Source organism: Protopterus annectens, chromosome 1.part1 (assembly GCF_019279795.1).
Source record: "Protopterus annectens isolate FY-2018-M chromosome 1.part1, PAN1.0, whole genome shotgun sequence".
Classification (NCBI taxonomy): Eukaryota; Metazoa; Chordata; order Ceratodontiformes; family Protopteridae; genus Protopterus; species Protopterus annectens.
Window position 1 is genome coordinate 419,240,920 of NC_056726.1, and position 25,804 is coordinate 419,266,723.

The 25,804-nt window shown below is 40.5% G+C and overlaps 1 protein-coding gene across 1 annotated transcript in view; it reads left to right on the top strand.

Annotated features, from left to right (window-relative positions):
• Positions 1-25,804, top strand: part of ARFGEF3 (ARFGEF family member 3) — a 2,280,599-nt gene that overhangs the window by 1,136,337 nt on the left and 1,118,458 nt on the right. Inside the window, exon 13 of the mRNA XM_044087095.1 lies at positions 15,917-16,083. Coding sequence (XP_043943030.1) covers positions 15,917-16,083 — 167 coding nt within the window. The remainder of the gene's footprint in view (positions 1-15,916; positions 16,084-25,804) is intronic.

A 25,804-nucleotide genomic window follows, 5' to 3' on the forward strand; every position in this document is an offset into this window, starting at 1 on the left:
AGTGTAGGATTCAGCAGTCGAACTTTCAGTTCCCATCTGCATGGGTGTCATGAGGTTTGTCACTTCTGACTTGAGTAGCATGAAGTTGGCTTTGGAGACGTTTTTTACAGAGGTTTCCGTACTGGGGTCTGGGGGTGGGATGTAGATGTCAAGGATGATTAGATTATGGTCAGACCTGAGCAATGAGGGGGTGACCACTGGTGTGGACCATCTATCTCCCATGTTGGAAATGACCAGGTCTAGGATATTGGAGCCTCTGGTGGATAATGGATTAGTTGATCCAGGGCGTTGCAGTCTATGAATTCCAAGAACCGTTGGGAAAAGGTGTTGGTACCCCGAGTAGTTTTCCCAATTAATGGCAGGATAGTTGAAATCGCCCAGTATTAGAGTGTTTGGTTGTATCTTAATATTTTCCAGTATGTTTAGAAAGGTGTAGTGAGAATCTTGGGGCATGGTGGGGGATCTGTAGCAAGCTACAGTTTGGATTACAGTCTTACCTAGTGTTTGTTGCACCTGGAGAATTTCAGATGCGTTGTGTTGGGCAGCTAGCCTAGAGATGTGAATATCCTTGGTGAATATGGGCACTCCTCCACCTTTAGTGTTTCGGTGTAGGTTTGGTGGCCGAAAAGTGTGGTAACAGTTGTAGCCTGGTATTGCAGGGGTGCTGTCTGGAGCCTTGAACCAGGTCTCACTTACTGCACAGATATCAATGTTCTCCCTTTTTAGGAGTGCCTCAAGAGAGTGCATTTTGAGGTTTAGACCTCTAGCATTACCTTCAGATTTTGCATGCTTGTATCTGTTACAGTGGTGGTTTTGTCCTTTGAACCTTACCTAAAAAAGGCACTATAGGGGTGGCAAGAGCTTTAGCCAGTAACCTGAATCCCAGGGGCGACAGGTGCAGACCATCTCTGGCAAAGTATCGTAGTCTGTCGATCATGTCGTCCCAGACAGACAGATACTAGATCCCCGTTGAATGACACCAGAAGCTTAGCCAATTGTTGAAGTCAATCATTTTGTCCTTCTACTGTGGTATCATTCTGGGCAAAGGCAGAATGCTACTCAGGGCTAGGTCATACCTGCCTGGGCCACATGATCTGAGAGCTCTTCAATGTCTCTTTTCATGTAGTCCAGGGAGGTAGGTCTCAAGTCATTCACTCCAATATGGACTAATGACAGAGTCATATTTGTACTTGTTGTGGAGTGACTTGAGTGCATGCGTTATGTGGCGGATCCTGGCACACGACAGGCAGCTGAATAATTTTCTCCTTCAGCCTGGTGAGTGGGACATCAGTGTGCCTGACTACAAAGTCACCTGTGACTAAATTGTTGGGTACGTTGTCTTGCCTTAGGGGCTGTTGTTGGGTGGCACACTGGTGTTGTGAGCTATATGTCACTTTGGTTGTGACTGGTGTTTGTTTCAGCTTCGGAGGTCCTTGTTGCTTGGGCAGGTTAATGTTAAGGGCCTCCACTTATGTGGGTTTAGTGTTGCTATGTGTGGCTGTTGATTGTGTGGGTTTTGAAGCGCTATGTGTTGCTTGAGGTGTAGTGCAGGTGCTAACCTTCTCCTCTTGACTGTCTAGCACAATCTTGGCTGGAGAGAGCTTTGCTTCCAGTTTGGCTATACAAGTGCATCTCTCGCAGGTTGTAGTGTTGGGTGGTAGGAGGAGAGGTTGTCTGTGTACATGAGGCAGTTGCCTGTTTAGGTGCTTTTTTTGTAAAGTACAAGAGCTGTTTTCCCTTACCTTTGCAAGGTACTTTGCAGTTATAGGCTGTTTAGTGCCTACAATTAATTTCTCCATATTAAGAAGGAGAGTTGAGTGCTTCTATCAGTTTAAGGCTTCCTAGTGCTTTCCAGCAGGTTCTAGAGCAAGTGCTAGTCACAGGGGTTCAGATTTTAGTGCTGCTTCTGAGAAACCAGCTAGTTCTAAGGGAAAATTTGAAGAGCAGACTTTCTGGCACCTGGAATAGTTCAACTGTAGCCCCGAGGTGCTGCACGATGTGAAAAACACGCAAACACACTCGTTTTTAAGCCAGAAAGTTGAAAGGGATACAAATCAGCCCCAATTGGCTAATAAAATTACAATTCCAGAGCTGGAAACCGCTCCTCTAGTGTTAGATAGGCAGTACAATGCTCACCATTCCCACTGGTAAGCAGTAGGACTTCCCTTTACCACAACAAAGTCTGGATAGCTCTGAACATAGAAAATAAAGTCGTGAAACCAGCAAAGCCTGGGATATGGACTATACTAGCTAGGAAAGGCGGGAAACGAGCAAACAAGATAGTATTTTTTGTTTTTTGTTTTTTTGTTAAAACAGGCTAAACAATACAATAATACAGTAAATAAACACAGAAAAGGCTAACACACTTGAGTGTGTAACCCTAAACAGTAAATGCAATTAAAACCCTACAAAATTAGCAGTTTAAAACTTTTTAAATGAAGCGAGGCAAGTGCACAACTGAAAAATGATTTAAGAGGCAGTATTACAGTAGAATTTGCAAGGAGAATTGTAGGCAATGGGTGAAGGCTGTGGAAACTTACGAAAGAATCCCAGTCCAGGATGCTGGAAGTTATAGCAAGCCATTTCCTTCACAGAATGAGTCCAGCTGCTAATGTTAATGGCTATTCATTAGACTTTGAAAGAACAATGAAAAAGAATGATAGGTGTCCACTGATTGGGCCAGGCTGTTAGCATTTTTTTTCTACTCAGAGAATCAAAAGAAAAAAAACAGGTTTTTAGTTTATAACTAGCACAGATCGTTGCAAACTAAAAGTAGTAATAGTAACCTTTTCAGTAATCATGTCTGCACTACAGGTTCAATGATTTAATGTGCAGACTTTCTTTGGGCAACCATTCCACTGCAAATGTGTAATCTGCTACACTTAATACAGAAATAGTTGAAATCCATGGAAAATTCAGCATCTCAAATTGCAGCCTCAAATCATGGAGATAGTGGACCATTTTCTAAGGAGTATTTCCTCTTCCATGCATTGAACTTTAAATCTAACTCTAACTTTAAATTAATGAAACAATTTAATGGGTTAATTGGAAAGGGATTGTGATGTCACATCCTTTGCCTTTTTAAATCTTTTGGTGTTCCTTACATACTGTTTGTCTGATGAAGCGGGGTTGAATCCACCGCGAAAGCGCTCACTTAATATACAATAAAATCCTTAATTTTATCCTGGATGCTGGTATTTGCAACGCTTGGAAAGAGGTTTATAAGAAACTGTGAACTTTTATATACTTGGAAGTTGGAAGTTGTATATCATGCAGTTGTTGGAAGCTAACACAACAGCTTTGTAAGTTTCATTTTGCATGCTGATATCTGTAAATGCTTTGAAAAAGTCCACAGGAAGCTGCAAATTTGTATATTTGTGGAAGTTGAATATAATACTATTACTGGAAGCCATTACAACAGCGTTATAAGCTCTGCTTTCTACTTTGGACATTGGTATGTGTAAGGTCTAAAAACAAATTAGCAGGTATTTGAGAACTAATATTTTGCTGTTTGAGCAAGTAATTGAAGTTTCCTTTATGTTTTGAAGTGTGACGGAAACGTAGCTTGCAGGTAAGCCATATAACAGCGTCTTCTACACAGACTTTCTTTCTCCTTCCTATTTTTTGCTAAGGGACTGGTTTATACATATATATATATATATATATATATATATATATATATGTGTGTGTGTGTGCGTGTGTGTCACTTCAAAGTTGTTACTACTTTCATTCCCACTGAGGAAAGCCTGTCTGGGATGTTTATTATACCTTAATAAAATACTTATGTATCTAATTTACTAGCCTCATTTTTGTCTCCTTGTCACATGTAGTACACAACCAGTACTTGCCTGAAATTCCTGCAGCTCCTTCAGTGTTGTGGTAGGTCTCTTGGCAGCCTCCCTGACCAAGTTTTCTTCTTGCCTTTTCATCAATTTTGGAGGGACGTCCATTTCTTTGCAATGTCACTGTTGTCCCATATTTTCTCCACTTTTTGATGACAGTCTTCACTGTGTTCCATGGTATATCCAATGTTGTGTAAATTTTTTTGTACCCTCCTGATACCTTTCAACAACGAGATCTCTTTGATGCTTTGTAAGCTCTCTACGAACCATGGCTTTTGCTGTAGCAGACAACTGAGTAAATGTCAGGAAAGTTCTACTAGGACAGCTGAACTTTATTTGCGGTTAATCAGAGTCTCTTTAATTGATGGCAGGTGTGTACCCAAGAAGACTGAATGCTGTAATTAAATCAGAAGGTGCTTCAACAAAGTATTAGTTTAAGGGTGTACACACTTATGCAACCACCTTATTGTACGTTTATTTTTTTCCCCTAACAGATTTGTTTGTTTTTCAATAATTGTATAGGTTATATGTCACATTAAAGGTGGGGAAAGTTTTGAAATGATTTATTGTGGTCTCATTTTTTTTATATCAGAAAAACCTGGCATTTTAAAGGAGTGTGTATACTTTTTATATCCACTGTATGTCTCTGCCATGTTTGCTCTCCATGCTGTCATTTTTTTTAATTTCTCCAAATGTTTTGGGTTTCTAATACCATGATGGGAATGGACCCCATTCCAAAGTCAAAGTGTATGATTAAAGTTCATGAAATTAGTATTGTTTCACACTCTGTTAGCCAAAAGTGCTCTTCGCAGAACCCGCAATGAGCCCAGTAATGACTCCTGCAATTTGTGCAGTGTTACATGAATTGGTTGTTGTTGTTTCTTTCGGCTTTTAGGTTAGGGGTCGCCACAGTGGAACTCTGGTCCGTTAATGATTGGTAGTTGATTTTTCCTGCCGAGTTACCAGCCCTGACGCACAACCTTCAACGAAGGTACGCCCATTCACGCATGTCTCCACACAGAAGACGCTCTAGCTGAGAATCGAACCAGACAGCGTCTTACTGTGAGGTGACAACGCTACAGCAGCACCACCACCGCGGGTCATTACATGAATTGGTAACATATCTAAATATGATTTTAAATTATTTTTTATAAGACCAGTTGCTCCTACTACTATTGGAACTGTCTGAGTATCTTTCTTCCACATGGCTCTCATTTCTGCCTGCAGATCGAGGTATTTTATGACTTTGTGTATCTCTGTACACAAGACACTGTAGTCACTAGGTGTGGCGATTTCAATGATCAATGCTTCTTTTGTCTTCTTTTCTTGGACCACTATGTCTGATTTTCTAGCATCTATCTTTTGGACTGTTGGTATTGGGTGATCCCATGTGACGTAAATTCATCATTTTCTATGATTCTCTGTGGCTCATGTTTCCAGTGTTTTTCACCCACTTCGATGACATAATATTTGCACAATCTCCAGTGTAACAATCTCGCAATGTTATTATGCCTTTCGGTATATAAGTCCCTCTGCCATTAGAGAGTCGCTACCAGCAGTAAGGTATGTGACGGTTTCCAATTCGGCTCCACAAAAGCTACATATATCTGTTTCTCCCACATGTTCATTGGACTTGGTAAACCAGCATGTACGTAGCCCACTGTCTTGGGCTGCCAATATTAACCTTTCTTTTCTTGATGTAAATTCACCTCTCCTTAACCATTCCTGGGTTCGTTCTTGATCAGCATGAGGCTCTTCCAGACGTTTTCCATACTTGCAACTGTATTTATGTTTTTTCCACATTTCTTGCCTTCTCACTTGGTCCTTCACCTTATATTCTTTCTTTTGTTTTTTAGCACATTCAGTTGCTGCCTGTTTTTTATCCACTTCTGGTATGATTTCCATTCCTGCTTGACATCGATATGCTTCTGCTAAATTAAGCAGAGATGTCATCTTAGATTTATTCTCCTCATGTTTCAAAACTTTCACCACATTTGGATCTTGTGAGGTCAGTAGATATGTGTGGAGTCCCAGAACGGGGAATATATAATCTTGGTATACATTGATTTTTATAAATCATTTGATGAGCATGAAGCATCCTTCTTGTTTTAATATACAATCTATCCGACGCTTTTTGGGGCCAGTAAATCACTCCAAAACTATAAGTTAAGACAGGAAGCGCAAATTGATTTATAGCTTGGATCTTGTTCCTAGGTGTCAATACTGTTTTCAGGATTAATTTAAGTCTTCTGAAATATTCCTTACTAAGCTTTATTCACATTTGTTCAATGTTTTATTGCTGATCCTTCATCATTTCCCAAGTATTTATACATGCCCTCTTGCTCAAGCTCTTATATCACATTCTTGTCCCAAACTGATATTTTCTTGGTGCTGCAGTTTTCCTTTCTTAAAGGTTGCTTTTGCACATTTATCAAGACCGAATGACATTCCAGTATCATCTGAAAAAGTTTTGACAACCTGCAGCTGTGCTTTCAGTTCCTCATCTGATGAGCTGTACAGTTTTAAATCAACAAAGAGAAGATAAGTCACTAGACTTTGTTGTTTTCTAGTAGCCAAACTGTAGCCATGACCTAAGCTGTTAAGTAAACAGCTTAATGGATTAATGGGAAGGCAAAATAGCAATGGTGGCGGGGAGTCGCCCTGGAATATCTCCCTTTGGATTTTTATCCCTGGGATAAACTGTCCTTTATCATGGCTTAATTGCAAAGTAGTCTGCCACTGTTTCATGGTTACTATAATGGAATCAGTCAGTGTAGGATGTACCTTATACATTTTTATGCACTCTTTTATCCAAGAATGTTGGATACTATCAAATGCTTTTTTATAGTCAATCCATTCCATACTCAGATTCTTCCCTTTCTTACAGTTCTCCACTATAACTTTAACAATAAATGATCCTTTGTTCCATATGACTTTCTTTTATTGCCCTTTTGTTTTACTGCCACAATTGAGTTTTCTTCTAAATGACTATAAACTCTGTCGGCGTCAATCCCTCTATATAGTTTATACGTCGTCAGAAGACAAGTTATTGGTCTGTAAGTTTTAGGGTAGTTTGCAAGTTCACTCTTAAGTAAGAGCATTCTATTACCTGTTGTTAACCAGTGTGGTGTCTGTTCGGGTTGTGCATATAAATAGTTCTTACTCATGGCTAGATCCTCGTGTAAAGAAGTTAAGCCAAAGTTAGGTACTGCATCTGGGCCTGGTGTTTTCCAATTAGAGGCTTTTCTCAACTTTGTTTCAATCTCTCTGGCTGTTATTTCATCCCATTTCATATCCTGTACCTTTAAACTTTTTCTTCTTTCTTTTTCTTCTATCCATTTAGCATATTTGTTATGTTCCACAGGATCTTCATAGATATTCTCCAAAATGTATCTACTTCCTTTTTTTTCGGCTGTCTATCAGCTCCTTTTACCTTATTTCCCAGTTCTCTATAAAACATGTTTGGGTCATCAGTAAATTGCTTATTTTGTGCTTTTCCCTTATATTTATCTTCGTATCTTCTGAGTCTTTCCGCCTGTTTTGAAATTTTTAGTTTGTTATCCCCAATAGTGAATAATAGATTCTGGTCTGTTCTAATACTGCGCATTGCTTTTATCACATCTATCTATCTTAATATTTTTGTTGATCTGTTCCCTCTTCTGTAATCTTTTAACAATGAGACTTCTTGTCTTGGCTATTTTATAGTTTTTTCTATTTGATATTAACATGATGGTATACGCTTTTGCCCCCCCCCCTTTTCCCTCGCTACCCTATGTTCCTGTGGTAGAATTTTATCAGGTATTAATTTAACAGCATAGTAATATATTCTGTTTACTTTTGTTATATCGCATGGATCTCTATGGACTATCTCTATCAGCTGTATGGCTTGGCTGATGAGACTCCAGTGTGACCTGGTTACTGAGGTGTCCAAATTGGTGGCTTCTTTACAATCCTACAAGTTAAATCTTTGGAAATTGTTATCCACTATTATTTTTTTACTTCCAGTGTGCCAATGCATCTGATTTCCAATTCAGCCAGTGGGTCAGCCCATGCAGCAGGCACAGACATACCTCTTCAGTGGCATGTCTGGATGTGTTTAGGCAGTTTCACATAATGCTTTAAGGCGTTGATCTGATTTTGTCCACTTCATTCCATTAACCTGTGAGAATATGGTTCTGACGCTTGGAACCAACCGGCTGCCTCCTTCCAGCTTGAGACTCCAGACTTGAGCTCCTCCTACCTACCCATAATGCCCCACACCCTCCACGTTACCTTAGATCTCGTTTGCCCTTTTTGGTGTTAGCAATGAGTTCCTGCTCGAGCTTCTCTTTTGGTGTTTTTTGAGTGGGGTTTTTCCTTTTTTGTGCTTCCTTACCTGTCTTTTCTCAACTTTTGCCTTCTGTTTCTATGTGGGCTCTGTTTGTTAGGCTTTTTTTTTTTTCTTCTTAAAAAAAAAAAAAAAAACTTTTCTTCTTCTTGCCCTCTTTCTTCATGGCTGATCAAAAACCATTAGGCTTTAAAAAGTACACTTCCTGTGGGCAGAAGATGCCCTTATTTGATGCCCATGGGGAGTGCGTACACTGCTTTGGGGCATCTCCACCTAAATGCCCCCTGTAATATATATGCAGAGCTTTTCACCCCCGGGCTTTGCCAAATAGGAGAAGCAAACTCATTTTAAAGGGGTCGCTTCCTCCTTCCGCCACCTCGGGGACTCTTTCCACATCAGGGGCTCAACCCCTAGCTAAGAAGCCCAAGGATACCCAGGAGTACAGGAGACCATCTCCCACGCAGTCCTCCTCAGAACCTCTGTGGAAAAAATCTAGATCTTCAGAACCGATCCCTTACTTCTACCTCTCCTCCGCCCTGTTCCTCATATGTGGCTGTGAGGCCAAGAGGCATCCCCTTGGCACCGGCTCCAGCTGTGTCAGTGCCAGACTGTCAGCATAGCTGCTCCAGTTCCAAATTTAGTCAGGCTTCATAATTTCTCACAGTCAGTGAAACATTCTACTATCTTCACACAAGGCCTCAACCAGGAAGTTGTACCTCAGTAGATGGAAAAGGTTTTGGTACTGGGCTTCAACAAAAGACATAGATCTTGTATTCCTGGCAGAGTTGTTTCATCAAGGTTCTGCAGCAGCTACTATAAACGTCCAATTAGCCGCAATTTCTAGTTTTCATATAGGTGATTTAACTCCTAACTTGATGTCACACAGATTGTGCAAAGCGTTTTTGTAAGACACTTGTTTATTAGAGCTCCCATTAACAACCCTATATCACCATGGTATTTTAATTTTGTCCTATCACACCTAACTCTGCCTCCCTTTGAGCCGGCATCAACATGTGATCTCAAATTTCTGTCATGGAAAACAATTTTATTGGTTGCCATTACTTCTGCAAGGAGAGTCTCAGAATTACAAGCCTTGTCTGTCCGTCAAACCTCCTTATATGATCTTCCATAAAGATAGAGTATCTCTTCGAACTAATCCATCCTTTTTACAAAAAGTATGCTGTCAAGCTAATCTAAATCAGTCTGTTGAGCTGCCAGTGTTTTTCCCTAATCATGGCAACAAGTTAGAATACAAGCTTCACCAATTAGATGTCCGTAGACAACTGCGTTTTTATTTACACAGAACCAAGGATTTTAGGAAATCAGATCAGCTGTTTATCTCCTTTTCAGAAGCAAAAAAAGCATGCCCGTTTCTAAGGTCACACACTCAAACTGGCTTTCAGGCTGTATCACCTTAATCTACACTACTGATAACAGATCTACCCTTTAAAATCAAGGGACACTCCACAAGGGCCATAGCAACAACATCTGCTTATCTAGCTAGACTATCACTGGACAGCGTTTGTGCCACTGCTATGTGGGCAAGGCCCCATACCTTTATCATTCAATCTACCTTAGATTCATTTTAGTACCAGAGAATAACAAGGATTTCAGGCCCACTCTGGATCTAAGCAAGCTGAACCTCCATGTCAGACCAAATTCCGGATGGCCATGGTGCAGTCTGTCCTTCCCCTTCTGGAAATCAAGGATGCCTACTATCATATCAAAATAGCAAAGCAGCCCAGATTTCTGCACTTCAGACTGGGAGACAGTCATTTTCAATTTTGTGCACTGTCCTTGGGTCTCACCACAACTCCTTGAGTATTCACTACATGCATAGTAGTGGTAGCAGCATGATTCAGGCTGCTCGGTTGTTGGGTTTTCCTGTACCTGGATGACTGGCTCCTTATCCAGTCCAGGGACTTCTTGCTTCATTCTTGCTTCATTGATGTCTATCTGTAGGGGTCACTGTCAGCTTCCAGACTTCAAACTTAGACCATGTTTAAACCAAGGAATTCATCTGATGTCATCTGGGCACCACCAGTCAGATTGCCAAACTTCCCGCAGTGCATCTCTGGTACTAGCAATTCAAATGCCCCCCTGCTTCACTTCCGCTGAGTCTCCTAGGCCTTCACTGGAAACCTTTGCTGGCAGTGAACTCTCCTTTGATCACCATGTACCACTGTTGTAAGGAAGTCCGTTTTCATTGCACAGCTGATATCGAACAGTTTTGCATCCAGATCCAGGAATATAATTGTTCCACTGTACTTATTAGGCCGATCATTTGAGTAAAATGCCCTTCGATATGCTCCTGCCCTAACACTTGGCACAACTGGAGTGATCACAGTGCTTTCCCAGTAAAAAATAAATAAATAAATAAAAAATCAAGGGCCTAAATTGTCAAAACTGCAGACAATCTCGAGACTTTGCCTGCTTTTCAGTATCATACATGCTAGTGAGAAGTTACCTCTGCCTTGTGTAAAAAGCTTTAGCAGACCCTATTCTGTCAGACCTATTGAATATTCACAAGTCTAGTGGTCCTCATAAACACTTACTTAAAAGATCTCAGTCTCTTTTACAGAATAAATAGAAAACTTCTGTGGAACCGTTTTCCACTGCACATAATGCAAAGTATGTCTCTTATTCTATTTGAATATAATTTGGATGAATGGATAGGTAACCACAAATTCACCCCTGGTTTATTATCACAGTTCCTCACGAATAAGGGAAACATGTCAATTACCCAGCATATTCTTGTTCATCCCATCTCTGGGTTATTTGTGTAAAATATAATAAGTAAAACTGCTAAGGGAATGTAAGACTAGGCTTCTTATAATCCTTTTAGATCAATAGCTTAGTAAGAAACTGATAAACTTCAGTTCTTTTTTGTGACTAAGAACTGGATTAAGCAGTTAACTAGAAAATGAATGAAAGAATAATTGATATTATTGCCTCCATATCAATTTCCATGTTACTTTATCTTTTTTTTTTCAGAAAGTCAGGCAAAAACTGTTTATTTCCTTTAACATTTATTACTGGAAGCGTCAACGGTTCCATTTCCTGTTTAAAAATATATGTCATGTTCTTTTTCATGTTTTTCCTTTAATTGGATCTTTATTTAACCATATGTTCTCTTAATATAGCCCAACTTTCATTAATTCAGATATTTCACCTCTTAACATTAAATTTGATTCCTGTAACTGTTTTCTGTGAGGTACATCACTGGGAATGCTGCTTACAAATCTTTTTTATAGTATGTCATCAAAATTTGGACCAAATCCACAGGTTACATTTACTGTACATTGTTTCAGCTCTCATGCATTCTGCATTGCAGTTTCAGTAGCTTTATGGCAGCCTCAATTAAAGCAAAATGTTCTGAAGTATTAGTGGACTGGGTCCTGAATGTCCCTTCCATGCTTCAATGTGTTGCTTATATTTTTTCTACGTGGGCATTTATAACTATGGGGATTATAAACTATGAGTTGGAAATAAACTGCTACTTGTACTCCAGGGTTTAGTTCCTGCAGCCAACAGCTGCTTACTGTGAAGCTGTGAGCAACAGTCCCTTAACTAGACAGTGCTCTTGGGTTACCCCAGAAAGTTTACCCCATTAACAAATTAAAAAGAAAATGCTTTGGTGGAGCTCGTACATGAAAGCACCCATTAGATTGACAGTCTCCACGAATTCTTTCTTTCAAAATGTCATTTGCCATGGAAATCTGTTCCTTTTTCTTAGTGTATGCTGACCAGGGCACCATAGGCTGACTTCATTTTGTCAGGTTGTCTCAGCTAAGTTGTCTTGCAGCACGTGCACTTTAATGTCACTTACTTTCTTGATTTATTGTATTGAGAAGCAACACAGAAGCAGATCAGATGTAATCTAACGTCAGGGTAGTTGCAGTTTATACAGGTGTATGGTCTCCCTTGAACAGTCTGACAGTGCAGTGATACTTAAAATAGTCTTAGTATACCTCAGTTGATATTATCAGTTTCCCTTATATTCCCGTTTACACCACTATAATCACAGTGATGCTTCCCAGTTATTCCATCTCTCTACTGTCTTTGTGTATTTTGTACACATCCAAATATGTTACTCCAACTTTTTTACTCATTCTGACTTTCATCTAGTTACCATATTCCTGTCTTTAAATTATTTATGTATCTCCCCACATCCATTATTTTGTCCTTTTGTCACCACCTAGTCCCTGTACCAAACCAGTCAGTTCACCTCCCAGTTGTCTTTCAGGAGACAGAAACCAGGAGAGGGAAGGCCTTTCACACTCCAAAATATGCTTAGTCTGCTTAGGTATTACCTGAGACAAGTGCTTTATTTCGGGGATGGGGGGATGGGGTGTAAAGCTTTTCATTTGCTGTGCCTCAGGGGATAGTAGGAATCAGTATTACTAAGATGACATTTTCTGAGCAGATGGTCAATTGCATTATCTTTGACATAACCTGTAAAACTCCATGTGGCTATTGCTATAGCCAAAGTCCACCCCAGTATTGGATTTGACAGCCTCCAGCATGTGTTTCAAGAAGGTCTCTTGCAAATATCTGCAGTGAAGATAAGATGTGTAAGACTGACCAGCTTCATATGCAACACCATGAAAAGACTTAGAATTACTAAATCAGGACATAGGGAACCTCCAAACACTAGACCCATCTCAGTTTGGATTCCTCAAATTATCTGTGGTATGATCCCAGTTATTCTCAATAGGGGTTCAAGCACTAAAAAGGAAATTGGCTAGACTTGAAATAGCCTGCAGGGGCAGCTAGCCTAGTACTTATCTGTGAACCTATGCAGTCCCTTGGCCTACATTATACAACTTCACCAAGCATTATTGTGTCAGTCACAGTTCTGGGAGTTGGTCCTCATTTGGTAAAACAGAACTCCAGGACTATGCTTTCTGAGTTTGTACTTAGTTTTGTCCTCTTTCCTTTGCGCTGATGCTTAGTGCATTGAATTCATCCGGTCAAGGGCTCATCAGTAGGGTCTTCAGTATGTAGATACACTGAATATGCTCTTGCCTTATCAGCATGAGGATTGTAAATGATGGCTCAGCAGTTGGAGTTCCCTTTAAGACAGGCAGGTGTATACCTGCATATTACTTGTTAGTAGTGTAGTTTTGAATTATCATTGTATCTTGATTTGTAGAAAGTTACTTGCTAATACCAAGGGAATGAACTAGTGAGCTGAGAGAATTTGCAAATATATGTTTCTAGCACTTTACATCACAATGTGTATCAAAATGGGCTTGTGGACATCCCTGAATATGTGACTGAGCTTGGGCACAGCCACATTATTTTCTAAACTTTAATTGACTGAGAATAACCCAAAGTTCCATTAAGGAGGGTCCTCTACTACATCTATTGATGTATTACGAATAATCTGTTGGCATTCTTTATTTTGTGTGGGAGGGCAGGAAGCTGTTTTTCAGTGGGATGTCTGTTGAAAAAAAAAATCATTGTTCTAACTTGGCTATAAATTTCTGCTTTAGCACCTGACTGGTCACTTGACTCTTGTTGCTCTAAACATTTCCTCATGTTGCCTAGTCTGAATGTGAAAACTATTGTGGTATAAGATAAGTACATCTGCTGTAATCTGAAGCTTTTGTTTCTGGTATCTAAAACACTTTTGAAGAATTTTCAGAAGACTGGACATTGAAGTAAACAATCAGTCTTCCGTATCGTGAGTGTCCTTCCATCAGTGTAATGAAGCTGTCCTGTCTAGCTACACTTCTAAATGTTTTCAGTTTCCTCTAACAAGCATTTTGCGAATATGCCAGGCCACAGGTTGGTGGTATTTTCAGATGTTAACAGAACTGGAGGATCCAGTTTTGTACTTCCTTAAGAGTGTTTGGCTTTGCTAATTAAGTTAGACAAAATGATGGGGACTGTACATTGAAAAGTGTTGCCCTGCATTTTGAATTACTGATGAAGGTATGAAAGGAGCAGAAGTGGAGTATAACATCTGCAGGAGAGTAGAGTATCAAAAGAGTATAGTACTCTTACTTTGCTGAGCTATGACTACAGATATCAGTTCATGTAAAATCCTTTGTAGTTATGTTGTCCAGTGCCTTTTAAATTATTGTCCTTTTAGTAAATATATTTGTGAGAAGCTGTTCTCCTGACATGTTTAGTATGCTGAAAAGCACAGTCAAAGTAACTAACTGTTGTGGTCCACTTCTAAACTTTTAGTTATAACAAACCGCTTCAGAGAGTCTGAAAAAGAAGTACTGGTGTCTTCCTTCAAGTGGACATGTGTCCTTGCTTGTCTGTTTTAATCAGGTGTGTTGAGTCTTGTACAGTTGAGGATACTGTACATTGTAAGTGTGTAGCCATAAACATGGACACTTCTTGTAAACTGCTTATTCCATTATTCCTTCTAGTGAATTATGACATGTTCTTAACCACCACATTTCATAGCTTAACCAGGTAGTTAATATTAACTGCCAAATGTATGCTCTTATTCCTTTTTTTCACTACTGTATGCTAACATCAGCAGTAAAATATTTCCTGGGGCACAATTCTTGTAGTTCTAGTATTGAGTGTATAAAACTGAGTTTGAGATATGCACGCTTGCAGAATGCCATACAAAATAAAGCACAGACGGCACTGATTTTACTGTAAAGCAGAAGGTTATACACACTCTAAAATGCATAATCCTTTATTACTAATAGCCTACTATTGTTGATGTCGGCAGTATTGGTGAATGGCATCAACCTTCGTGTAACCCATCCCTGTTTAAAACAACATTTTATATGCTGTTCTTGGTTACATTTAGATGTGCACAGCATATTACCCCATTGATCACCCTGATCGACCACAGATCTCTGAAGAAGCCTCAGACCTTGAGCAGAACAACATAGCCTGTTTTGTAGAATGTTTTGACTTCCTCAACTTAAAATAACGTGAAGTGAGCTCACATATGCCATTGCCCAGAGACCCCCTCCAAACACTGAAAGCAGTATGTCAGACAAGACTTGTGACAAGTACTCCCCCCCCCCCCTTGTTTCTGCTGCCATTCTCCAGTTGAATTAAGTAAATCTGTTCAGTTGGTTCCAGACAGTGTTCGTCTGTAAAGGCACTCACTGGTACACACACACACACACACACACACACACACACACGCACACACTTCCTATGCCATGACTTGCAAAGGCAGTCTATCAGTTTACTGGCATCCAGAGTGACGGTCTCCACGTAGCCTAAGCATCATCACTGTAGCCACACTTACTTTGCATACGTTATCCTGTTTGCTTTGCTTATTTTACTGATAAGGATATTATTCCATACATTTTAAGTGAACTTCCACCCTTAGTTCTTGGCTGTGGTGTTGGGGATATTAGAAGGAGTTATTATGTACCTTCTTAGAAACTCCTATAATAGGGAGGAAACTGCTGTCACTTTACTTATCCAGGTGTTGTCCTACCCTTGCTGTGCATAGAGTTCAGTGCTATGTTAACAGGCCAGAATGGTAATGTGTGTGTGTGTCTTTATTTACTTATTTGTGCTTTCATACTGAGATGCATCATACTAGTCTCACATATCAGTTTTCTGTGACTAGTTGGGATCCTTTTTTTTGATGTTTATTGCCTCCCCAAACATGGGAAAGTGGATTTGGCTGGAATCAAAACCAATGTCTGCAACATATGCTAAATTAATTCACACTTCTTTATCCTGGCCTCTTAAGCTATACTAGTAAACAAGTAACATAGTATTAATGACATAAATGTATTTTTTTCAGGTGTGATGCACTCACCTGGATTTGAAGGGAATGGAAACCTTAATTGCCAGACATTGATGAATGCTGATGGCCTTTACTTGGTCTCATACTATGCCTTGCTTCTTAACCTAAAGCTGTGTACCTGTGACTACTATAGGAAGAAGCCAGCACCTGTGCCTACATCTCTGGTGAGTCCATCACTTAATATTGACTTTATTTACTTTTACTTATCAAAAGCAGTGTACTGTGCCACAGAACCAGATTTTATGCATGAACTTTGTAGACCATGATGTCATATTTGTCAGCGTGAACCTGACAGATGAATACAAGCAGCTGTATCCCAAAACATATTCTACATCGGAGTAGTTAGCTCATATGCACTTGGTATTGTAGTGTGCTGTTGCTTTCACTGCCACATTCTTTTGGTTTAAATTGTCTTTTTTAAACACTTTTATTCGCATCCAGAAACAATTTATCATATTTGTAACCGGTGTCAACCAGTCATGTAACAATTTTAAACACTAGTCAGAGAATACTAGTTTGTTAGTTCAGATGACTAGTTCTGTAACCTGTGAAATTTATATTGGATGTCTTAAATAAAAATCAAAATGTAATTTGGATTAGCTAATACATTTAATGCCAAGTACATAGTTGCCACTTCTAAACTTTATCTTTGATCATTCACCACTGTAACCACTTTGCTACTTATTTAGTCCATGACGTCTTTGTAGCAGCACAGCTCTCCTTGTTCAAATCATCTGCCATCTTATTTATATATACCACTGTTGGGAACACACTTGATTTCCAACAAGGTATAATAGCTTTCTTAGCTCATTAATAAAAACAATAGAACCCACCCATTTTTTATACCTTTTAAACATTTGTCATGCCTTTCTAAACTCTATACTTTTCCTTAACAGACCTTTCATCATTTCACATATATAGTTAGATGACGACTTGACCAAAAACAAATATGTCCTCATTAACCCAAATCTGCATTCTCACATCTCCAAAATTGAACATCAACGTTTGAGAATATCCTTCCCAACCTTTGTGGAATATAAAACTACCTCTCGAAGCACTTCCTAACAAAAATATTGAGGCTTCTGAATTTAGCAGCATATTTGTACTTAATTCCAAGCTGTATCATTTATATCAACATTTAATATAGTACTCTAGTCTCATATTATTTCAACAGCTATCCCTTTCATTCACTTCCTTCAAAGTTTTCCACATTCATTTACTAATGAAACCTTAAACTACTGGCAAACCACCTTTGATGACACCACTGGTTGTAGTGTAGCTTCTGTAATGACACCACTGCTGGGAGTGTAGTTTCTGTAATGACACCACTGTTGGGAGAGTAGTTTCTAACAACTCTGACACACATTTCCCGGCTCTTCCCATTGCTCCTTTGAATTGCATTCTTAAACTATTAGGAAGGCTGAGCTTGTAGTCGTGCATCTTTCCCATGTAAGATGATATATGTTGTAGTGTGAAAATGTAAATAGTTGTGTATATGACAAGATGCGTGGAATGTGGAGCTTTGTCTTATAATATGAAATTGTTTATGGTTATTTGCTCACCGCTTCCTTCAAAAATTATATTACATTATTACGGTACCAAACTGTGTGTGAGAATTCTGCAGCTTACTTTAAAAGGAAAGACCAGTTTTATTTGTTTGAAATCTGTAACCTCTGAGGAGTGTACTGTACCAGAGCCACTGTTGACCTTTTTCCTTGTTGCCTATGACTGTTATTTTGGACTTTGAAAATCTGTCTAACCACAGAGGAATGCACTTCATCAGTGCTGCTGTCCTCTTCTTTTAGACAACTTGGACATAATCATCCTCCTGAGGCTTTAGCAGCCAATCATCAGTAATTAGAAATAACATCTACAGATGCAAGGAATATATTTTGTTTAACACTCTGAAACCTTATAACCCGATGTCAATTTTCATTTTATCCTAGACATATGGGTTCGGTTCCAATATTGGAACTAACTAAGCCGTTACTACAGCTTGTGCAAGCCAAAAACTCTCGAGCTTCACCTCTACCCAGAGTATCTCTCTCTCCCAATGACCTCGGATCTTGTTTACTACTTTTCCGGACAGACGCGTTTGTCAGAGCTCTTGAGCATCCTTCATTGTCTTACATAAAATTATTTGATTTCTTCTAGTATCTCTACCTTTTTCACTGTTATTCCCTTTTCACTGTTTCTCTACCCTTTAGCTACTGTTTGCTGTTCCTTTTCATACACTCGAGTATTTCTCTACTGTCATTGCTGATAGCCTCTTTTCATGCACTTTGGTGTACATTTTAACTATCATTGTTGATAGTTTCTTTCCTTCTCTGTCCTATCAAAAAAAAAAATCTCTCTACCCTTTCTTTCCTTTGTTGCATGTCCTTGTCTCCCTTTGCTTTTGTGTGTGTGTGTGTGTGTGTGTGTGTGTGTGTGTGTGTGTGTGTGTGTGTGTGTGTGTGTGTGTGTGTGTGTGTGTGCCTGTGCCTTCCAGCCCATTTTTTCAGATATGGCTGAGAAAGCTAAGGCCCCTTTTGGCTTTAAAAAATGTCAGAAGTGCAGTCATAAGATTTCTTTGTCTGACTTACATTTACTATGTGTGTACTGTTTGGGTCTTGTACACTTACAGGAGGACTCTAGTATCTCTCATGGTTTCAGCCGTATAGCACTTGTTGAGAGAAGGAATAAACTTTGGCACAGGAGAGTTTTGAAGGGCTTGATACCTTCTGCCTTTGGGAGAGGTCATATTTGCGGTAGATGAGAGTAAGATGGATATTTCTTCCCCTTCTTCCTCATCTTCTTTAGAGAAGAGTAAATCGAGGAGTTTGACGGTGCCAACTTCTCATTCAGCACTGACATTTAAGAAATGTAAATCCTCTGTTCTAAAACGTTCCTGAGAACTGAAGGACTCTTGCTGAAAGTCTTCAGTACTGGGAAAATCCCCAGCACCTACCAAAGCTGCTATGACAAAACCCTCGACTCCAAAGGCTTTGGCACTGGAGAGTTTACCTTCTACTTCTTCAATGGCAATGACTACTTCGGTGCAGACTTTGGACATTGGTCAACAGGATTCAGAACTGAAGGGAGCCCTATAAAACTTCTCACCCACAATATTTTATTTACCTGTCCCTGCAAAGTCTTTTGATGAAACGGATTGAAGACAGGGAGGAAGATTTTGGTCTGTAAAGAAAAACTTCTAGTAGCTCACCCACAGAGGGTCGATAGATGGGGTGTAAATAGTCCTGGGTAAAAATCCCAGGAATCTTTACATAGATGAGATTCTCTCATGATGAAATGTTTCAATTTTAAGTCCATAAACTTTGCACAAGAGTACACGATGGACCCCCTGGCATTCACTATACGTGTCCTAGGTGGTTAATTTAAATCCTTATGGATTTTTGGAATACCAAAAATAGTGAGAATTAATGGAGTTGAAGTATTTAAATAATTCAGTTCATCTAAATCCATTTGGCACTAAGTAAACATGTTTAACATACTCATAATCTTTGTATAAGCTACATTAACTTCATTCAGGGATGCAATATCGTAAGTACCCTCAGACAACATTAAACACATTCTATCAACATAATCCCTTCTCTCCATCACAACCAATCACCCCCCTTTATCAGGTTTCATGAACCTAAGATCATGTTTGCCCAGGTTGTCCAATAATTTCAGTTCTTTTTATTGTAAATTTCTGAGCATATTATGTGCTCTTTTCTTACAGTTCAGAGCTTTACGAATGTCCAACTCGCATAATTTTCGAACATTGTAATCACTGGTTAGGTGGGTGGATTAAAAGTACTTGGTACTCTCAGTGGATTCGTATTGTAATCTATTTCACCAAACAGAAGCCTAAAGTTTAACGTTTTTTTGTGTATATGTGTATCACTTTAAGTACTGCTGATCATTGAGGAGACTTGGTTGTCAGGATAATGAAGTTTTTAAATGAATGAACGTTATCCGATGTTTTTGAATCTGAAGACATTTCAAGCATTAATAAAACGAAAGCGCTTATCCGTTTAATTTCTAGTTAATTTTGTGTTTAGTTTAAATCGTTCAGTGCCGAGGACTGTCCTGCTGGTGCTTCTGTGCCCAGGTGTGTTGGTTTTGTTTGAGTTTGTTCTTTTTTTCTTTCATTTGAGCAGATGTATTCTTCAACCCCACTAGTGGTCTCTCATTTCAAAAGTGACGGAAAAGATTTTCTGTCAGTGGGGCTAGCCTAGCTGAAACAATACTAATTTCATGAACTTTAATCATACTTTGACTTTGGAATGGGGTCCATTCCTGTCATGGTATTAGAAACCCAAAAGATTTGGAGAAATAAAACAATAAATGCAGCAACTACTTTCCCTTAATTCCCCATCCGGGGAAGTCATCAAGGGGTGCTCTTCTCCACACTTGGCTCTCTGAACTCCTGTACTGGGTGACACAGCGGTGAAGCAATTAACATTGTCGCCTCACAGGAAGAGGTTCTCCTGTTCGATTCTGTACTGGGGTGCCTTCTGTGCAGAGGCTGTATGTCCTCCATGCGTTCACGTGGGTTTCGTCTGGGTACGCCAGTTTCCTCCCACATTGCAAAGACATGCGTCTCGAGTGTTTTTCCCTGGGTCTCTGCTGAAAATAGGCTTTGTCCTAGTTGGACTTTCCTGGTCAACAAATGTTAAATAAATAAATATGCCTTTCCCCATTACCTCTAATTCCAAAATTCTTACAGAAACTACTAGGGTTGAAAAGCAATGTAATCCTCTTTGCCCCATGTTGGCCTCAACAGATATGGTTCCCCTTTCTTTGGCCTTGTCTAATTCAGCAACCTTAGACTTTGGACCATGCTACAGACCTTCTGTTCTATCCAGATGGACTAGTTTACCCAGACATTTTGAACCTCAAGCTCACATCATGGTTCCTCCAATACCATTAGTTGCCAGACATGAAGTTTTTTTCTCCCTGGTATGCCAGATTCTCCTAGCCTCTCATACGCCTTACACCCATAAACTCTGTACTAGTAAATGGAAGAGGTTTACCATTTGGGCTCATAAAAAGGATATTGACCCCCTTTTCTGCTTCTATTGAAAATATTTTAGACTTTTTAGCCTCTCTCTTCATTGCAGGAGCTTCCCCTTCTAACATCAGAATACAGCTAGCAGCAGATGTTCTTCGTCTTCCCTTGCTGCAGTCCTGACAATTGGGTATAGTCCGCGTCCCAGTCGGCCCGAATACCAGAGCGGTCATGGCGCCTTAGACTGACGCGTCAGGTATTAATGCGCATGACCGACGCTATTTCCTCCGTCTATTTTGTCGCATGGTCCGATGCAGAAGCAATTTTGCGAGTGCAGGTTGGCGTTCTGAGATTTTCGAGTTTCAGACCGAATACAGAGTTGGCTAAGTAACCCGTTAGAACATTTTGGTTTTTCTTGCCTCAGTATTTAACCGGATGTCAGAAAAAGTGAATAACTGTATTTCTTGTGGGAAGCAGATACCGCATAGGGATTATCATACATTGTGTATACCTTGTTTAGGGCCTGAGCACGACGTTGTTGGTTGCCGCTCTTGTGCTAGATTTAACAAGCGCACTATTAAGAGGAGGCTTGATTGTGCTAGGTTAGTGTTTGGGAAGCTATACTATGCCGCCGGATGCTCCGGCGCCTGCTTCATCTAAGAAGCGCAAGGACAAAACAGTGAAGTCTAGGGGTGAGGAACCGGCAGTCCCGGAAGTCGGTCCTTTAGAAGGCTCAGGGGAGCCAGAGGTTTTGCCAGGAGTCTCTATGGAGTCTCAGGCAGATACTTTACTGTTACAGGATGTGCCTCTCAGGAGGTAGGCCAGGCTGAGGGGCTTCTCAGGTAACTGTTCTTCCCTCTCTTCCCAAGGTAGTTAGGGCCTCTCCTTCTGTTGCCAAAGCTTCTTTTAGAGGAAGGCCAAGTTCAGCTTCTGTAGGGGCTTCTCCTAGCATTTCGGCTCTGTGCCTAAGAAACATATGCTTAAAATGGCAGAAGATTTGATTACTCTGATTAGAGGTTCTATGCCCCTCCTGATAAGAGGCCTAGGTGGAACAGGAGTTTGATAGTTTTGAACAGTGTTCACAGGCTTCAGAGTCTTCTGTGGAAGACTTGCCAGAGTTTCCTACTTATTCTGATTCTGATGTGGATGATTCCACTCCTTCAGCTTCTCCTCCTGAGGATTTTTCATTTTCAGAGACTCTTCACTCCATGAGGGAGCACTTTAAATGGGAAGGCCAAGATTACTCTGACTCCAGAAAAAGGCTTAGGGAATTCTTGTTTTTGCCCCAGCATAGGCCCTTAGCTATTCCTCCTGTGTTGAATGTGGTGGAGGATGTTTTTGCAGAGGCTTCTCTGAACCCTGATTCCTTGCCTCCTGCTCCTGTTAAGCCTGATAGGTATTATAGGGTAGCGGAAGCTCATAAGTATTTGTTTAAGAGTCCCAGGGCGGACCCAGAAACTGTTTCTCAGGGGCCTAAAGGTGTTAAAGCTTCTGTGGTTAAAAATCCTGTACCCTCTGATAAAGAGGCAAGGGCTTTGGATAGGTGGGTAAGAAAGTATATACTTCTTCCACTCTAGCCATGAGGGCGTTGAATTGTCAATTTCATATGCTGCAATATCAGAATTATCTCCTTTCACAATTGAAATCTAAGGTGGATGCTTTGGCGGAAGGTATTGAGTGTAAAGAATTGCTGGATTTGGTTCATGTGTCTGAACAAGTGGGTAAGCATTCTTTGCAGTGTGGTTTTGATGCTGTTCAGGCCTCCTCGAGGGTGGCTGCTACTAGTTCTGTTCTTCGCAGACATGCATGGTTGAAGGATCAGAATTTAGCTGAGCATGTTAAGACCAGGATTTTGGATGCTCCTTTACAGTCTGATGTGTTGTTTGGACCGCCTGTGGAAGCAGTTTTAAAGAAAATGGAGGACAAAGCTAAGTCTATGCAGACTGTTAAAGATTTTTGCAGGTGCAGCCTCCAAGTTTAGTAGAAATTGGCCTGCTAAGGGGTGGACATATCCTGCTTATGGTTCCCAGTCTAGGGGTAGGTCTAGACGTGGTAGGGGCAGGGCTCAAGGTTCGTTTAGGCCTAGATCAGACAGTTCACCTGCCCAGACTTCTGGTGAGGGCAGGGGTCAGTCCTTTCGTAAGCAGAACCAATGACCTGCCTTTTCAGCTGCCAGTGGACTCGCCTGGCAGCTCCTTTGGGAGGAAGATTGTCTCTTTTCAAAGAAAATTGGGATTTAATCACTCAAGACAGATGGGTGCTGGATATCATTCATCACGGGTACAGATTTTATTTCCACACAATGCCCCTTTCAAAGGCATGCCAGATGTTCCTCCTCCACAAAGAAAAGAGGCTCACAAGCAAGTTTCTCAGTTACTCCAGATAGGGGCTATTCAGCCAGTCCCTGTGTCAGGAAGGGGCTTCGGATTTTATTCTCGCCTGTTCCTAGTACCAAAGAAGGGGAACACGTGGAGACCAATTTTGGATTTATCTATCCTCAACACTTATCTGGACATTCCCAAGTTCAAGATGTTGACGTTACAGCAACTGTTACCTCTGCTGGGCAAGGATCACTGGATGGTAACTTTGGATCTCAAGGAAAGCTTACCTTCATGTGCCCATAAGGCTAAGTTGCAGAAAGTATCTGCGGTTTCGAACTGGAGATTTTCATTATCAGTTCTCTGCATTGCCCTTTGGCTTATCTACTGGAGTATCCACAAAGGTTCTGGCTCCAGTGATAGCTTACTTCAGGCTTCAAGGCATTCAAATTTATCCTTACTTGGACGACTGCCTGATTCTGGCTCAAGAAAAGGAACACCTTCTACAGCATCTGGAATATGTCATAGCAGTGCTAAGATGCCTAGGGTATTCTGTGAACGAAATAAAGTCCAGTCTAGTACCCTCTCAAGACATGTGCTTTCTGGGTGTGAGACTGAATACAGCAGCCCAGATGGCCTTTTTAACCCCGGACAAACAAAAGAGTCTGTCACTTTACTTCCATCAACTATCTCATCAGTCCGTGCTGACTGCAAGGACAGTCCTTCAAGCATTAGGGTTCATGGCATCTTGTATTCTGGTGCTTCCCAATGCCAAACTGCATATGAGGAAGCTGCAATGGTATCTCAAAAATGTATGGACACAGCACTGCCAAGATTTGGACACTGTCATTCAAATAATACCTTGCCTTCAAAAGGAATTCTTGTGGTGGGCTCAGGAATGTCACCTAAACAAGGGACTCTCTGTGACCCGGCCAGAGGCGAGTCAGATTTTAACGACAGATGCCTCGGACACTGCTTGGGGAGCTCATCTAAATGGAAAGTGGATACAAGACAAGTGGCCTGCCAGACTACAGCATCTACATATCAACATGAAGGAGATGTTAGCAGTCCAGTTTGCATTGATGGCGTTCAAGGAGTTACTTCTTCCAGGGCAGGTGTTGATTCTGACAGACAACACAACTGTCATGTGGTACATCAACAAGCAAGGGGGAACACATTCTTATCCTCTATGCAGGCAAGCAATGATTTTATGGGAGACTCCGTTAAGCCTGCAACTGACTCTTCAGGCAAGGTTTCTGCCAGGAGCACAGAACTACCTAGCAGATGTATTAAGCAGACAAATCATGGATCCCCACGAGTGGAAACTGGATCTTCATGTATTTCAGAAATTGACAGTGTCATGGGGAACTCCAGACATAGATCTGTTCGCTTCTCCACTAAACCACCAGCTGCCAAAGTATTGCACAAAGGGGTTTCATCACACAGCTTGGAAAGTGGATGCTCTGTCTTTCAGTTGGAAAAACCTTCATGTCTATGCCTTTCCACCTCTACCTCTTCTTCTAAAGGTATTACTAAAGGTCAGACAGGACAGGCCAAGGATGATTTTGATAGCTCCAGATTGGCCTCGGCAACACTGGTACCCACTTCTAAGGAGTCTTGTAAAGAAGCCTCCATGGCCTTTACCTCTGATTCCTCATCTGTTATCTCAGAAGGACGGTCATCTGCTCAATGTCAAGCTTCCATCTCTTCATCTCACAGCTTGGCATATTCTGTGTTGAAGCATGGTAGGTCTCAGCTTCCTCAACAAGTTTTAAATGTGATTATGGAAGCTAGAAGGCCTAGTACTAGGAGAGTGAAAATGGAAGAGATTTTTATTTTGGAGTACAGCAAAGAATTTGGAGATTTCAGAGCCTAATTTGAGTGTGGCTCTTCAATATCTTACTGAATTATTGGACAAAGGTTTGTCTTTCTCTTCCATAAAGATTCATGCTGCAGCAATTTCAGCTCACTATGATTGTGACCCACCTTTGTTTTCGCATCCTTTGTTCAAGCAGTTTCTTAGAGGGGCAAAGAATATAAGACCCCAGAGCTCCTACTCCTGCTTGGGATCTCAATTTTGTGTTGGAAAACTTACTCTACAACCTTTTGAGCCTGCAGCTACTGCTGAATTGAAATATTTGTCATGGAAGACTGCTTTTCTGTTGGCTATTACTTCTGCAAGAAGGGTGTCTGAGTTGCAGGCCCTTATGGCAGTAGAGCCCTTTTGATTTTCCATAAGGACAGGGTATCATTACGTACTAATCCTTCCTTTATGCCTAAGGTAGTTTCTAGTGTGGCTTTAAACCAAACTATTCATTTGCCTACGTTTTTGCAGATCCTCAAAATAAAGGGGAAAAGATTTTGCACACTTTAGATGTACACAGGCAATTTATTATTTGAGCAGGACTAAAGATTTTAGGCAGTCTCAGCAGTTACTTGTTTCTTTGCTTTAAGTTCACAGGGCAAGCCTGTGTCAAAACAAACTATTTCTAGGTGGATTGGCTTTTGCATTGCATTTTGTTATTCCCATCATGGCAAAGAGGTTCCAGCTGGGATTAGGCCTCATTCCAC